General features: G+C 41.0%; 1 protein-coding gene across 5 annotated transcripts in view; it reads right to left on the bottom strand.

The window, feature by feature from the left end:
• Positions 1-1,489: 1,489 nt before the first annotated feature.
• LOC140741135 (tensin-2-like) overlaps positions 1,490-17,297 on the bottom strand; it is a 255,607-nt gene continuing 239,799 nt past the window's right edge. For all 5 annotated transcript variants that reach the window (XM_073070944.1, XM_073070945.1, XM_073070947.1 and 2 more), the window contains exons 26-29: positions 15,871-16,039; positions 14,476-14,544; positions 10,253-10,282; positions 1,490-8,244 (exon numbers count right to left, since the gene is read on the bottom strand). In XM_073070944.1, the coding sequence (XP_072927045.1) occupies positions 8,103-8,244; positions 10,253-10,282; positions 14,476-14,544; positions 15,871-16,039 (410 nt within the window). In that variant the 3' untranslated portion in view covers positions 1,490-8,102. The remainder of the gene's footprint in view (positions 8,245-10,252; positions 10,283-14,475; positions 14,545-15,870; positions 16,040-17,297) is intronic.

Below are 17,297 nucleotides of genomic sequence, written 5' to 3'. Positions count from 1 at the left end.
TTCAGCCACCTCTTTCAGAAATCTAGTGTGTACACCATCTGGTCCAGGTGACCTATCTACCTTCAGACCTTTCAGTTTCCCAGGAACCTTCTCCCTAGTAATGGCAACTTCACTCACTTCTGCCCCCCGACAATCTTGAACTTCCTCCATATTGGTAGTACCTTCCACAGTGAAGACCGATGCAAAATACTTATTCAATTCATCCACTATTTCCTTGTCCCCCATTATTACCTCTCCAGCATCGTTTTCCAGTGGTCCGATATCCATTCTCACCTCTACACTTTATGTATCTGAAGAAACTTTTGATAATCTCTTTAATATTATTAGCTAGCTTGCTTTTGTATTTCATTTTTACCTTCTGAAAGACCTTTTTAGTTACCTTCTGTTGGTTTTTAAAAGCTTCCCAATCCTCTAACTTCCCACTAATTTTAGCTCTATTATATTCCCTCTCTTTGGCTTTCATATTGGCTTTGACTTCTCGTTATCCCGTTGTGTTATCTTGCCTTTAAAATACTACTTCCTCTTTGGGATCTATCTATCCTGTGCCTTCCGAATTGCTTCCAGAAACTCCAGCCATTGTTGCTTTGCCATAATCTCTGCCAGTGTTCTTTTCCAATCAATTCTGGCCAAATTCTCAGTAATTCCCTTTACTCCACTGTAATACTGATACATCTGACTTTAGCTTCTCCTTCTCAAATGTCAGGGTGAATTTGATTATATTCTTTTCCCCTAAGAGTTCCTTTACCTTAAGCTGTATAATCAATTCCAGTTCATTGCACAACACCCAGACCAGAATAGCTGGTCACCTGCTGGGCTCAACCACAAGCTGCTCTAAAAAGCCATCTCAAAGGCATTCTAGTAATTTCCCCTGTTGGGATCCAGATTTTCCCAATCTACCTGCATATTGAAATCCCCCATGACTACTGTAACATTGCCCTTTTGGCATTCATTTTCTATTTCCCATTGTGATTTGTAGACCACATCCTTACTACTGTTTCGAGGTCTGTACATAACTTCCATCAGGGTCTTTTTACCCTTGCAGTTCCATCGCTCTATCCACAACGATTCAACACCTTCCGACCCTATCTCTTTTGACTTTTGATTTGACTTCATTTTTTTAAAACCAACATCATACACTCACCCACACCATCTTATCTGTTTGGGAGTCTGGCAATGCCTTTTCTTTTGTTGCACCTTCTTGTTGACGTGGCTCAGCAAAATGCTTTTTAAATAACTTGTCTTCTTAACAAAATATGGGAGCCAATGGCAAAGCAAGGATATAGTGTGCATTCTCAATTGTCTTTGAACTTGGGGAAACTATTTCAGTAGAGGCGTTTAAGAACCAACCACATTACAGTGGGTCTGGAGTCGCAGACTACCAGACTGGTAAGGAGAAATTGAATGACTGGTGGGGTTTTATTGACAATCCATTTTCATTATTACTGAAATTAATTTCTAAAATAAAAAGATGTAAATGCAGATCAAGGAGTTTAGAAATAATTTCTAGCGACTGCTGTTTTATTAACAAATTAAATTCTGTTATACATTGCAGAACAGGAATCCCATAAATTCTGACTTGGCACGGGAACCATTTGAACATCTCACATCTTCCAGCAGGCGGCGCTGCTGTTGCATTTTTCCCCCCCAAAGCTGGTAGAAAGCAAAAAAATCTTTCAACTGCTTCAACCACTCATATTCATACATGGTATTGTAATCCAGAGGAACAGAGGTGAAAACATGACAGTAAGTGCTGGTGTTGGCATCAAAACTTGCCCGCAAGAGAAGCGCATTTATAATGCCCTCCAATTGAGGCAGGGCTAAGTACATAATCTGGCTGAGCTCAACCAAATAAAGGGTCAGCAATACGGACATGATACTGCCTTAGTCCCCTTGATATCATTCAGCATTCCCACGTATTCACTGAAAACCCTTGCTAGAAATTTGCTTGTGTGCCAAGGAACTGAAGGCAGAGTTATGATTGTGGTTACATCCACTGTCAAATCGAGTCATGGCATTGTCAATATTGGGCAGTTGAGTAAAGGTGAGTGCCTCAAGTGGAGGGAGGAGAGAGGGGAGGGGATTAGAACTTTTCCCGCAACAAAAGCTGTGTCCAGGTAGAGCTTAAGCAAAGTGGGATTTTCTGTTTTATTAAATAAAAATGACAGACTGTAGTTAAAGGTTTAACAAAGGAAGCAAAGGTCTAAGTTATTCCAATTTATTATGAGAGAGGTCTTCTATCCTACTTTTCATCCTAAAATTAATGTTACAACTGACAAACAGTAAGAGCTCTACTGAACTCTCCAGTGGCAATCACCACACTCCTACCCTGTTCTACAGCAGCTTTGCATGCTTAAGCACAAAAACCTAACCTGCTTCTTTCACAATTACACTAGCAACATTTTCAAACTGGATTTTTTTCTGTAAACCTCTGTGAATTATTCTCCTGTTGGTTTCCAATTTTTAGTATTTTCTTCACCTGTGGATGTTAATCTTGAGTTTTGCTCAGTTGCTGTTCTTGACTGAAATCTGGACATTGGATGGTGCTGTATAACTTAACCTGTGGCCATGGAGAGTGAATGAGGCAGCTCAAAGGGTCAAAGGTTTACTTTTCCCAACCAGAAAGCACTCACAACATTGCACATTTTCATGAATAAATTAATTTTGAAAGGAAAACATGATAATCAGGAGCTATTTTAACTGGTCCATATAAAATCCTATTGAAGAATAGCAACATCTTTCATTTTTACAGCACCTTTAATGCAATGAAATATCTCAATCACCAAACCAAAACTGGTATCAAGGTGCAAAAGGACGGATGACCAAAATCTCATATGTTTTTGAGGATGGGCTCACAACATAAAGGGTGAATTTGGGAGATATTTCTAGTGCTAAATGTAGCTGTCAATGTTGCGGAAAGGGCTTCTTACTGTGGTGGCAAATATAAAAGAGGTCCAGGAGCTATGTTAGTGTCTGTGTAGGAAGGATCATGCTCTTGGACTGTAGGGTTATTGGGTAGGAGGAGATTAAAGGGATGGAGAAGGGGTGAGTTGTTGGAAGGATTTGAAAATTAATAGAAATTTAAAGTTGTAGCACTGATTAATACGGAGACGGGGTTTGGGGTGATGATTGACTTGGACTTTCTAAAGATAGATGAATCAGGATCAGACCTTGCTATCTCACATGAATAATCCCCACCACCCTCACTCCATCCAACTTCCTCCTGAACTTCCTTCAAGGATCCAATTCATCATAAATTCTGATGGGAAACTGGTGCTCCAATTCACAATGGCAGACTAATCAACTGGGGAAGGCAGTATAGCCAATGGAGATTTGAATATTCATCCACTGGATGGTCATTTTGATTGAGTTCAGCACAAGATCATGGCCCATGCCATCTGCACCAGACAGCTTCACATAAAGGTTTGGGGAAAAAAGGCAGGAAGCATCCTTGGAGCTAAATTCAAAAACAGAAAACAAGGGGTGATTGTCCATGTTTTTTGCAACATTGCTTAATTGGAAACCAGACACTTACACATGGCACACCCACAAAAGAATACACAGAACTTGTTTAGCTGGTGTTTGATACCACACCACATACACAAAGAAATAACAGCGTAAGTATAATATATTATACATTCTTGACTAAAGCTTTTTCCATAAATTCTCCATTATCAGGCAAAATAAATGTCTGAGCTATACAAATAAAACTATAGACTTTGATTAAAATATGTAATATACAGTATGGTGAAAGCTCTTCAAATATATACCTCTTTTGCTGCTTGGCCCAATGGGTACCTCAGCCTCACAGATTTACAAAGTATTAGCCACACCCCATGGGCACAGTGGGTTACAGGCATTGGAGGGCAACCATCACTTTCCCTCTCCACCCTTCATGTACTTTAAGTAATCATTCAGAAGGGATAGTATCTTTTGCAATGGGGAAAAAATCAGTCGAGGAATTAGAAAGGCTGCTGTCTAGCTTTATGTAAAATATAACACTATGCACACAATGCAGGAGGTGAGGGGAGGTCCCAAAAAGACACCTCTGACACTCTCTCTCCCTTCCCCACCACTTGTTTAACTGGAGGAAGCCCAGGTGACTTTGTTGCCACCCAGGTGAGGTGGTAAAAATTCCAATGTTGTTTATTGCTGATCCCTCCATAGACCCTGAGCCAAGTGGCTCTGAGAGAGCAGTTAAACTACTTTGATCGGTCTGGAGTCACAAGGATGGCAGATTTCCTTTGCTTAAACACAGTAGTGCATTAGATCAGTAGAGATTTCTAAGAATCTGCTCATTTCTAGAATACATTATAACATAGACCCAGGCCAATGTATAGTTTTTTTTTCCAGATTTCATTACTGTACCTGAACTTGAATTCCCCTGCTACGATGGTGGGATATGAACTTGTGTCTCCGAATCAATGGCTAATTATTCTGCTACTATAGCCCAAATATGCTGACTTTTCCCTTGCTTATCTCCTGTGGCCTTATTCTATATATCTTGCTCCTGGGATTTCAAGGGATTCTACTTCCAATGGTGTGGTGAGGCCATGTGTCATGACCAAAATCTACTTTGCCCACTCACGATCCACAAGCCACTGTGCCCACCAATTAGCCAGCTCTCAGTCGTGCTGCCAATCTGAAAACATGCAGAACTCAGAAATGCACTACAAACTTCCTCTCTCACCATTCCCAATTTCACCAACCATATCAACCTTCCTCCTCCCCTTGGCAAAAATAAAGAAAAGCAACATTGTCAGCAAGATTCTGGTAGTTCTTAGATGGAGCACCAATCTTCAATAATCTGTGAAGCTGAACTTGTTTGAATATATTGTTAAACATAAAGGTTACAACACATTTAGCAGTGACTCATTGACATTTTGTGACAGTTTATCATAATATTGAAATCTTTTGGATTAATATTTTTGACGTGTCTATATCTGAGCAAAAACATAAAAATATACTTTTCTTCACTGAAATGAATGTGTGTGATTCCTCTTATTTGAGCGTGCAACCAGAAAGCCATTCATAAACACATTAGTTTGAAAGATAGATCTCCACACTACAGGAATGAGGACCTCTGTACAAAATGGCTGTTTAGAGTGGTTTAGTTTTGGACAAGGTGCTTCTAGGCTGGCCTACATACACTCACCATCAAAAGCAGCTGAAAACCTTCCCAATATCAACCATCCCTTACTTACCTTGGTTTTTTTTTAAAAAAAAGACTTGTTGCACATATGCTCAGTGACAAGCCATTGTTGTCTGGTATTGGAAGGCTGACTTGTGTTTGTGGCAACCTCTGACCAAATCTGCTGTAAGCTGTAATGTGAAAAAACTGCATAACTTTCCACAAGCTTGAGATGGCCCAAGGCATTTAGGAATGCATGAAACAGCTTCTGAAGTGAATTGTGCCATGTAGGTAGTACACAGCAAGATCCTACAATCTGCAGTGCAATGATGACCAAGTCATTCATTTTACTTGTGCTTGTCAAGATTTTGCACTCGGTCACGTTATGTGAACATTCCACCCAAAAGTCTGGAGGGATAGCCACGTATTCAGCCAAATGCATAACCCAGCCACCTTATAGAAATAATATTTCAAAACTAATCTGCTTCCAAGGCTCTCTCAGCTATGTGCCATAATAAAACACATTGGCATATTTAATAAGCACAGCAGAAACTATCACGTTAGTTCACCATTTGTCAGGTGTTGTGACTACTCTGAGGTCACATAATAGCCAATCTTTGTCACTAACACATTCATATACACAATATATTACATACGTATACTATATATTACATACCAGGAATCTGGTGCTGAGCTGTTATTGTTCACTACTAGCTCCATGGTTCTTGTTTACATTATAATAAAGAACCAGACATTTTACACAAGCATTTCAAAGGCATCTGAGTGCTTCTGTAGGCCAGCTCATTTGATCCAAACAACTGAATGTAACATTAGTCAAGGCTGATTCACAGAGCACTCCTGAAATAAGAGGTGATATGCAGAAGAATTGTAGGGTATGTGAATGCTAAGTTCCATTTTGCTCCACTTCTACAGTCAGATGATGGGGAAGGGGGGGTGGTTAAGAGGATAGTGTGGAGCAAGAGCTTTGTTCTAAGGGTCCCAAGGTGAAGCTGACTCAGGAAGACACAGCACAAAATCATCCATCACCCAAAGATAGTTGTTGGGAGAGATAGAAGGCTGTCACTCCAGTGGGAATTTAGGTGAGGCTTACCACACTACTGCACTGACTGAGCTGACCATTTGGGTGGGTTGATATCAAAACCAAACAGGCTACTGGCAGGGGTTCAAAGACGTCCTTGAAGATCCAGTGGGGCAAAGGCAGAGCAAAGGAGTTCAGGACAAATGCAGTGAGATCCTGGGAGGCCAATGGCTAATGTTTTTGAGTCATCCAAAAGCAATCACAGTCCTAAAAACAGAAAGTGCTGGAACACTCAGCAGGTCAGGCAGTGTCTGTGTAGAGAGCAACTGAATTAATGTTTCAGGTCAATAACCATTCACTGGGAGGTTCGCCAGTGCTCCAGTGAAAGGACTTCGATCTGAAATGTTGTTACCATAGGTAATGAAAAAGTTTTTTTTAAATGCCAGGCTTTATTACTGCTCAGTGTAAATACGGGCATGCGGGCAGTGGGAAGGACAGAGCCACAGAACATGGGACGGGTTTTAATGTTTCAATGATTTGGTGCTAAGAATAACCTTAAAAGTGTAACCCACTCCACCTACCCAATGGGAAGTGTTGCAAAAGTTAGCACTTGGCAGATGTGCAGGGGAGGCAGTGAGGGATCACACCTGGGAATGCTTCAGCATAGCACCCTTCCTTGGTACTAGTTGGTGCCAAGTACACCTACTGATGTGTAATGGCCCAAGAACTGGGAGAGAAGCCCTTGTAAATTAAGTCTCCAAATGGAATTTTGTTTTGGGAAGGCAAGTTTAGTTTGTAGATAATAAAACCATCTTCAGGGAAAGCCTGGTTACTTTGACTTTACTGGGAGAGAGTTTGCTACACTTTCTACTTCCTCCGCTCTTTAGTTAGCCTGTGTTCTGAGCAGACTAGGTTTGTCAGCTGGTTTTGAGGGTCTGGAAATACACCTTAGCCCATGTCCGAACCACTCTAATACAAGAACTGGTTTATGACCAGCCTGACCTGATCTGGAAAAGATAGGAAGGACTGGTCTTTCTCTCATTCAATAAAATAACATTTTGGTGAGTTAAGCTGTGCTATTGTTGTTGGTAAGGAATCCCAAATCCATTACACTTCGTCTTCAAGTATCACCAACTTTGTTCTCCCGACAGCTTTCATTGAAAGCCTCGATAAATGTCAGACCAACATTACACTTTCACTGACTGATACTACAAGTTAGACCTGCTCTGAACTTATAATCAAAGACCAGTGCAGTATGACATTCTACTACAAAGGATGGCGGTGCCTTTAGGGAACTGCAATATTCATGTGAACACTCCAAGCTGCCAGTGACGTCCACATTGCAGCACCAGATACTTTGGAAACTTCACACTTGAACTTGAGTGAGTTCTTAGCTTCATAAATCTGGATCTAACATTGGTCCCAATTAATCCACTACCCTTTAATCATCCCACAGCCCCTTTCCTCCTTGTCTAGTCCCCCACATAAACATTTTGCACATACCTGTTGTATTAGTAACACGTGGTGTTACTCAATGATCGAGTCCGCAGGGCTCCCATTTACATGGGCAGTTACAATGAGGATCCTCAGTGAAGCACAATGCAGGCATTGTGCAGTGCAATCAGTTTATCTCATCATGATTGAATTCACTCTCTGAGGAGGACTAGGCTGTGAGGGAGTGGGACCCTACCTAACATTGACACCTTACAAAGTGCAGCCATCAAACATGAGTTGAGATTAAAAGGAACCTCGTGTAATATGAATATCTACATAGAGGCTAGAGCAAGTTGATCTTATACAGAGAAAAGGATTGTTTTTAAGAGGAACACTGATGTTTCTAAAGCTTGTTCCTTTGGGTGATGTAGGAGCAGCTAGCTATCCTTGTCTGGCCAGTTAACCCCTTTGGTTTGTCTTTGAATGCAGCAAATCTCCATCTCATCTTTTCTGTGGCCCGAGCATGACTTTGGTGATGAAGTTCACTATGGCGGATGCTGGCTGCTCTGGGTCAAGTTCAGCAAAAAGATGACAGACATTGTCCGATGTGCTTCCCTGTTTCTTCGCCACAAAACCAAACATTCTGCAAGAGAGAGAAACAAAAGGAGATTGAAGTACCATGCAACATTTCTTTGAATATCGCTGTAAGACATTCCTTGATCTCAAAGCTCCAAAGATTCATATTCAGTCCAGACCTTTGGTGTTGTCTGTGTGGAGTTTACGTGTTCTCCCTGTGACCCTGTGGGGTTCCTTAGATGCTCTGGTTTCCTTCCACATTACGACGAGGTGTGAACTAATTGATTAATTGGATGTTGTAAATTGCCCCTAGTGTGTGGTGAGACACAGACTGCCAACACTCAGTGTCTAGCCTCAGCAACTCTGGCCAGCTGGGAGTCTGCAGCCTCCTTCTTAGGACACCAGCAGAGAAGGCAGCAAATAACACTCTTAATACTAAAGCAAAGTCATGAGCATACTGAAAATCTGAGTTAAAATGGAAAATACTCAGCAGGTCAGGCAGCATCTACGGAGAGAAAGTTAATGTTTCAGGTTGATGCCCTTTAATCAGAAATGGGAAATGATGAAGATGAAATTGGTTTTATTTTAAAAAGGGAAGGGTGGAGAGAACAAAGGGAATGTCTGTGTAGGTGGGAAATGACACAAGTGGTGGAGCTATAAGGCAAGGGGAACAAGTAAGAAATAGGTGAAGACACAAAATATCGGTTCAGAGGAGGGGCAATTGTGAATCAGAATCATTGTTGGAAAGAGCTGAATCAGCATTGATCCTAGATGGTTGTAATGTGCCCGTTTAAGGATGTGGTGCTCTTGCCCAAGTTTACATTGAACCTCACTACAATAGTCCAGGAGCCAAAGGCAGAGAGGTTTTGGTGGAGAATTAAAGTGAGAGGTGACCAGAACCCCAAGGTCACACTTGGTATTTATCTAAAAGAATGCTTTTACAAAGCAGTTTTGAAAAACTTTGAATGTTTGGGCCCTTGTGTGGCTAAGTGTCTAGGAGTTTACACATGCTGGAGTTTAGAAAAAAATTGTGGGTGGATGGGGCTCATCCCACAGGCTGCAGGGACCCTCTGGCTCAAATGATCAACCTGATTTTGGACAAGGGGCAGACTTTCCAGGGGTATATTTAATTCAAGACATCAGGTCTCCTGGAATGATTGAGGGCTCGATGTTGACTGCACTTGGAGTTGATCTTGCAGGTGAGAACACTGCCAGGTTTGCCAGTGAGACAAGAAGCTGCAGCTTTAAGAGATTCCAGCCATATTTCTGAGCCTCAGTCTTCTTCAGTGACACACCCTAGGTTGGGCATGCAGGAAAAATGACACCAGGGATGTGGTCCTTTGCACTCACTGCCTTGTTACCACCTGTCTCCCGTCAATGCTGAATACACAGCTCAGGTTACAAGCTTGACAAGCAAAGATGCACAGATGTCAAGTGCAGGATATATCACACAGTGGCACTGCCACAGATATATGGTCTGTAGGACTGCACTCACACTCCAGAGGCAATAAATTAAAATACACAGCACAAAAGAAGCCCATCCTGTTTATACCAGCTGAAAATAAAGCTGTTTATATACAGTAGATCCATTTCTTGGTCCTTAGCTTACAATTTTGTAGCTTATCTGCATAAAATTTAAATTCAGTTCACTTAATAAATCTGGAATTAAAAGCTAGCACCAAGAAGGGAGAACCATAAAAATACTGCATTACTGTTAGAAACTTTAACTGCCCTCAAAAATGGGAATGGGGACAGTGGAGAAAGTCCAATTTCAAGCACTCCTGGGCATGGTCAGGATGGGCTCCATTTGTGCTGGAGTCTGTGGAAAAGCTCTCAGTGAAATTATGGAAAAGAAAAACTGGTCTATTGAGATACAGTGTGAATCTTGTTTGTGAAAGGAAGCTGCTGCCTTGCATATATAAAAAGGGGCATATATGCTGTAAAGTTTATGAAAAAATAATTTGAGACAAAAGTTAGCGATGGGCAATTAATGCTGACCTTACCGGCAATTCCCACATCCCATACATCAATTAAAAGCCCCACTACTCTCCCCACAACTCCCCAAAATCACTTACTTTGATGTTGTGCCATCTGGGTTAGTCCACCTGAAAAAAGAGGAAATTTAGTGTGGGTGTGAGTAAGTGAGAAGAGACCAGAGACCTAGCACTAAAGGGCCAGCATTCAATTGATAAACAAAAAGAGTGGTTTGAAAGCTTGCATTTTCTCAGTTTGCCATTCAAATACTAAAAGCATCAGATTTCTGCACAATATTTTAAAAATATCTCCCCTGGATTGCAGAATCCGGTGTGGGAAACCCCATAACCCACGGAACAGACAATAATTTATTGAAGGCAAGATTCAGAATTGAAGGCATAATTCTAAAATGATAGCCTGTGCAAGGCCAGGCTGCTAAAGTAACTGGCAACAATTTGCCCTTGAATGTACAACATATCCCATCTGAAAGTGCTTTTGGATTTGTCAAATAACAGCTTAAAAGCTGAGCTATAAGGAAAGTTATCAAGACAGATCACAAAGGCTTGATTAAGGAGATCGTTTAAGTAATATCTTTAAGGAGGATAGAGACAGGGAGGTTTAGGGAGTGAATTCCAGAGTCAGGATCCAGGCAGCTGCAAGAACTGGAGGAATGCAGCAATCTAGAAGGTTTATAGAAGCTGGAAGGAATTACAGAGACTAAGGCTGGGAGGTGAGTCAGTGAGACATTTGGAAAGGATTGGGATTTTAAAACTAAGTCACTTTTGGAAAGGGAGCTGATATACAGTAAGCACAAATGTAAAAAGTGGATGTGACCTGGAGTGAATTAAGAGTTCAGAGTAGCACTGTTATGTTTTGTAACTCCAAAACATAAATCTAATGAAAAGAAAACACAGGAGCCTGGGAGAACGTGTACTCTTAGCTTTTCTTTAGTGAGGCGCACACGTATGATGTGGTGCTGTAATGACGTATACTATTCATATACTTTTATATACAACCCATAATGAATTATGTAAACAACAAAGAATGCTTAATCAAACAATGTATTGACAATATTACTCAAATATAATTGAAATATTAAATACACTGTACTCCTCCCCTTTAGCTATAAACTCCAACTTAATACAGAATGCATCTCACATATATATATTTCTTACTCTTGTGGGATAATATCTTTCCTGACAAGGGGTATCACTCTGCCTGCCAGTTGAGACTTGTGACTGTGAAACAATCTCAGGTTCTGAGGCTGCCTCCGTGCCGGTTGTAGGAGTTAGTTGACTCTGGAACTGCAGGAAGTGGTTCTGACAGCTCTGGACAGCTTTCTTCTCCAACGATCAACTCTGCTCTCATCAACTGATTGATGTGTTGTCTCCAGATGACATCAGACACCATCTCCGCTGTGTCGGAGAGTGGACCAGTTCTGTCCTTAATCTTTCCAAGTACCCACTTTTGATCACCTCTGTAGTCCCTCACCAAGACTACTTGTCCAGGAGTGAAACATCAAACCTCCTTGTTTGAGGAGCCCTCAATTTGCCTCAGCTGTTTGTCCAGCACACTCCTTCTCAGACTGGTTTTGAGGAGATCCCAGCGTGAGTGTAAGTGATGACCAGGAACAGCGTAGCTGGTGAGTCGTTGGTTGTGTACCGTGCTGCATTACGATATGCAAGGAGGAAATTGGCAAACTTCTGATTCAGTGTCAGTGTAGTGTGTTCTTTAGACTCTGGTCAAACTTTTCTGCCAAGCCATCTGTAGCTGGGTGGTATGGTGTAAATGTAATCTGTTTTATTCCATTAATTTTCAGGAAGGACTGAAACTGTTACACAACAATCTGTGGTCCACTGTCATTAGCTAACTGTTCTAGAACACAGCCCTTTGAGAAGAATCTTCTCAACATATCAACAGAGTGTGAGGCTGCAGTGGAGGCTATTGGGAACACTCTGGATGGCCACTCTGTAGCTGCATCCACTGCTACTAAGAAATTTGTGTCCATAAATAGTCAAGCAAAATACATATGAAACCTCCGTCAGGGCAATTGAACACATTTATCTTTCCGATGTAGCCATTTCTGCTTTTTTTAAAAATTTATGATTATTATCACCCAGTACTCACTGTTTATGAACCCATGAATTTTGTCTGTTTACTGCTTTTTTAAAATTCAGACATCTTTCTGTTCCCCCCTGAAGAAAAATGTGCTGTGTTTTTTAAAAATTCAAACATCTCTTCCTTCTCTTCCAAAAAAAAAACTGCGATTTTTTAACTCTAACATCTTGCTCTGCTAGAACACATAGGTAGTCGTCTTGGGTTTATTTTAAAACTTACTTGTCACCACCGTTATGTTTTGTAACTCCAAAACATAAATCTAATGGAAAGAAAACACAGGGGCCTGGGAGAACGTGTGTACTTAGGTATGATGTGGTGGCAGAATGACGTATACCATTCATATCCTTTTACATAAAACCCATAATGAATTATTTAAACAACAATGAATGCTTAATCAAACAATATATTTACAATATTACTGAAATATTAAATACACAACAAACACTTGCCCAATGGGATGAGCATATCATAAACACAAGAAAGTCTGCAAATGCTGGAAATCCAAAGCAACACACACAAAGTGCTGGAGGAACTCAGCAGGTCAGGCAGTATCTTTGGAACTGAATAAACAGTCGACATATCAGGCAATAAACCATAAGACCATCAGATATAGGCCACTTGGCCCATTGAGTCTGCTCCACTATTTCATCTAGGCTGATCTAATTTTCCTCTCAACCACAATCTCCTGCCTTCGCCCCATATCCCTTCATTTCCTGATTAAACAAGAATCTATCAACCTCTGCCTTAAATATAAAGATTGGTCTCCACAGCAGTCTGTGGCAGAAAATTCCACAGATTTACGATTCTCTGGCTAATGAAATTTCTCCTCATCTCCATTCTAAAAAGACACCCCTCTCTTCTGAGGCTGTGTCCTCTGGTCCTAGACTCTCTCACCATAGGAGACATCCTCTCCACATCTACTCTGTCAAGGCCTTTCACCATTTGATAGGTTTCAATGAGGTCACTTCTTCTGAATTCCAGCAAATACAGAGCCATTCAATCCTAGATTTATTTTCATTTTCACCAATGTAGAGCAGACTGTATTGGGAGCACCAGACACAATAGACTACCCCAGCAGATTTGCAGGTGAAGTGTTGCCTCACTTGGAAGGACTGTTTGGGGAGGTGAAGGAGGAGGGGAATGGGCAGGTGTAGCAGTTAGGCCACTTACAGGGAAAAGTGCCTGGAGGAAGATTCATGGGGAGGGACGAACATATACCCAAATTCTGTTCACATTGTGTAGGGTTATGCGAGGCTCATAGCTACAGGTTTATAGCTTCATGTAGCATGAGCTGAATAGTAAACAAAAAAAACATTGAATATTACTTGAAAAATTGTAAATAAATCCTCGATACAAGGGTATGGGGCTTAGCGTAGCCGTAGGGATTGGTAAGTATATGTCCCCGTCCTTTGGTCTGACAAGATGTTCAATGGGTGCCATTTCTGGTTCTACACAAAATAGAGACCTTTACAGAGATATGGTGTGACTGTTCCAAGACAGATTCTGACATTTCCCTACTTGCTGCCTCAGTGAGGCAGTCAGTCAGGGTTGACCATGGATGTTGTGCTCTAGCTGTCTAGGTGCACAAGGCTGGGCAGTACGATATGGAGAGCAAGCTGTTGCCCATGTAGCAAGCTCCCCTTCTCCACCCATCTGGTGAACCCAAAGGAACGGCACAGACCGATACAGTTTGGTACCAGCAGTGTCGCAGGAGTTGCCAGTCAGCATTGAACTCAACGTAGGGCTGTCTTAGCGAGTCCAGCTCCAGATTTTCCCTTCAGGGTTTACTCCTAAAGCCTTCCCCATGAGTGGGTTTGTGGAGACAGTGGAGGTTTGAGATCAGAGTTTCCCTTCTCCTAGATGAGCTGCCCATCACGGCTGACGAGCCCCCTCTGACTGAAGCAACTGGTTTTAAGGGGCCAGTAACCCGCCTTTGCCCCCTTCTCCTGTCAGTAGAAACAGTTCCGCCGGGCTTAGTAGCTAAGCCACACGTGAAGGCCAGGCGCTGGACTTGGCTGTCAGAGACTATTTGAGTCACACGCCATTGGGAGCATTTAATAGATAGTGGGAGCTTGTCCCCATTACCACCCCTAGCTCTCACAACCTTAAGGAAATAGGGCTTGCTGCTTTAATTACTCAAGTTTATGTCCAAAGAATCTGAGGCAGAGAAAAGAGAAAAGACAACAATGCTGAAGGGTGAAGTTACCTTTTGTCCTGGGGACCCAGGTTGCAGAACGTTACAGTGTTGACTGGGTAATGTCGTCTGAAAAAAATCCTGTGGATCATGAAAGAAAAGGATATGTTTAGAAAAGTGGAGAGTTTAGGGGTTTGTGTAGCTCCATTTTCAAACTCTTCCATCAAGTCATCTTTATACAATCAAAGTGAACAAAGCTAACATCATCTCCAACACAACATTTTGCTTCTAACAGCTTTCCACTAGAATGCATGCCCAGACTTTAACATTATTTACCATCACTTTTTAAACAGATTTTGCTTTGGAGATGTACAGACTTTGTCAGCTCCACAAATTTGCCTGAATCTCGCTGGTAAATGTGAATCTCTAAATATCTGGTTGAGAACCTGCTTCAGGTCAGCATGCATGAGCAGTGTTGTCTGAATGATGGCCTCTCCTCAAGAAGTTACCAGTAGGAAATGAAGAACAGTAGTAAGCTGAACATGGATAATCATTCATTTTTCAGTCCTGCAGTTCAAATGAAGAATTGCATTTTAAGTGCAATTTCAACAAACTCAGAACACCCTCAATGTGCTTTCTAGCCATGAAACAGCAATGAAGTATGCTTGCTGCTGTAATGCAGGAAAAAGAGCAGCCAGTTTGTGCAAAGGAAGCACCCACACACAATAGTTTGATTATGGCCAGATGATTAATTTCACTGATCCTGAGGGCTAGGCTTTGGCCCATACAAAAGTTCAAAGTAAAACTTTATTATCAGAGTACATACATGTCACCACATACAATCCTGAGATTCTTTTCCTTGCAGGCATACTTAGCAAATCTATAGAACAGCAACTATAAACAAGATCAATGAATAACAAGCTGTGCAAATGCAAATATAAATAAATAGCAATAAATAACGAGAGCATGAAGCAAGAAAGAGTCCTTAAAGTGAGACAATTGGTTATGGAACATCTCAATAGAATGAGTGTAGCTATCCCCTGTTGTTCAAGAGCCTGATGGTTGAGGGGTAGAAACTGTTCTTGAACCTGGTGGTGTGAGTCCTGAGGCACTTGTACCTTCTACCTGATGGCAGCAGTGAGAAAAGAACATGGCCTAGGTAATGAGAATCTTTGATGATGGATGCTGCCTTTCTACGACAACATTTCATGTAGATGTGCTCAACGGTTGTATCTTTTACACCCACCTAAGAGAGCAGACAGGGCCTCAGCTTAAGTCCTCACTTGCAATATATGATCAAATGGTAAATTTGAAAGCTATGTTAAGTTGGCTTCCGGGGAAGGCCTTATTCCAGAAATAGACAGTGTTATTTCCCAAATTAATGAACTAAATGAGCCTGGGCCAATAAAAATTTGCAGCAGGATATTACAATAACTTATGCTTCTGGTAATACAGTTTTGGCCTTACTTCCGTTGGCTGTCGGTTAGGGTGATGCCCTGCACTGAGACTTTGAAGTGGACCATGGTGGCAGTAGGCCGAGGCTTCATAGCAAATGTCTGCATGGTTGCTTTGGCAACAGCCTGTGGGCCAGTGAGCGACTCTGTCTCCACTGAGTTGATATACAACACGTTGCAAGCTGAAAAGAGGAAACAAAGATTGAATTGTACAGCACAGCTGAAGAATTCCTAAGAGTAAAGAAATTACTAAACTGCTGCAAAGCAAGGAAGTCAGATCAGTGCTTTGATGAGACATTAACAACTGTTCCCCATGCTCATCAATCACTACGATTTAATCATCAGTCTTTTTCTTTCTTTCTTTTTCAATCTTTTTCATATAACAATCATATAACAATCACAGCACAGAAACAGGCCATCTCGGCCCTCCTAGTCCGTGCCGAACTCTTAATCTCACCTAGTTTCCGTAAAATTTTGTTGAATTTTTCTAGACAAATACATAGTGGTCATAATAGTACAAAGGGAGTGGGATTACATTGTTGGCAATTAATACGTGTGAGTAGAAACTATAGGTAACACCAATATAATTGACCTCCCAAACTCTTAATATAGACAAGATACAAGGGAATGAAAAGATGAAAAAAAAACCCAAATTGAAAAATCAAAAACAAAGTGAACTTAACAGAACTAAAACTTAACAAAGCTGGGCTATTCTATTATATCAGATAAAATCATTAATGTCGTCAACTCCGCTCCTCTACTCAAATTAATGAATGATAAAAAGGAATCGGAAAAGGTCAAATTACATTCTGTGAAAGTATTGGATGAATGGCCTCCAAGTTTCTTCAAATTTAACTGAGGGATCAAAGGTACCACTTCCAATTTTTTTCTAAGTTTAAACAGGATATGGTTTGGGAAAACCATTGAGAAGTAGTTGGAGGATGTGTCTCTTTCCAATTCAATAAAATAGATCTTCTAGCCATTAAAGTAGCAAATGCAATCATCCGCTGAGCTGCAGAGGGCAAATCAATCATTGGTAAGCCAAAAATTGCAGTGATCGGGTGAGGCTGTAAATCAATGTGCAAAACTGTAGAGAATGTATCAAAAATATCTTTCCAAAATATTTCCAAATGAGGACAAAAGACCAAAAGAGGCTACCTCAGAATGACATTTATCACAGATCGGATTTATACGAGAGTAAAAATGAGCTAATTTCACTTTAGGCATATGAGCTCTATGCACCACTTTAAATTGAATCAATGTGTGTTTAGCACAAATAGAAGAAAAGTTAACTAATTGAAAAATTTTCTCCCATTTCTCGATAGGTAAAGAAAGTTGAAGTTCCTTCTCCCATTCATTTTTAATTTTATTGGATATATCTGACTGTATTTTCATAATCATATCATAAATGATTGCTATTAAACCCTTTTGATAAGGGTT

This window comes from Hemitrygon akajei, chromosome 18, assembly GCF_048418815.1.
Source record: "Hemitrygon akajei chromosome 18, sHemAka1.3, whole genome shotgun sequence".
Classification (NCBI taxonomy): domain Eukaryota; kingdom Metazoa; phylum Chordata; class Chondrichthyes; order Myliobatiformes; family Dasyatidae; genus Hemitrygon; species Hemitrygon akajei.
The sequence above is the reverse complement of the archived record's forward strand: the minus strand, read 5'-3'. Positions and strand labels throughout refer to the sequence as shown.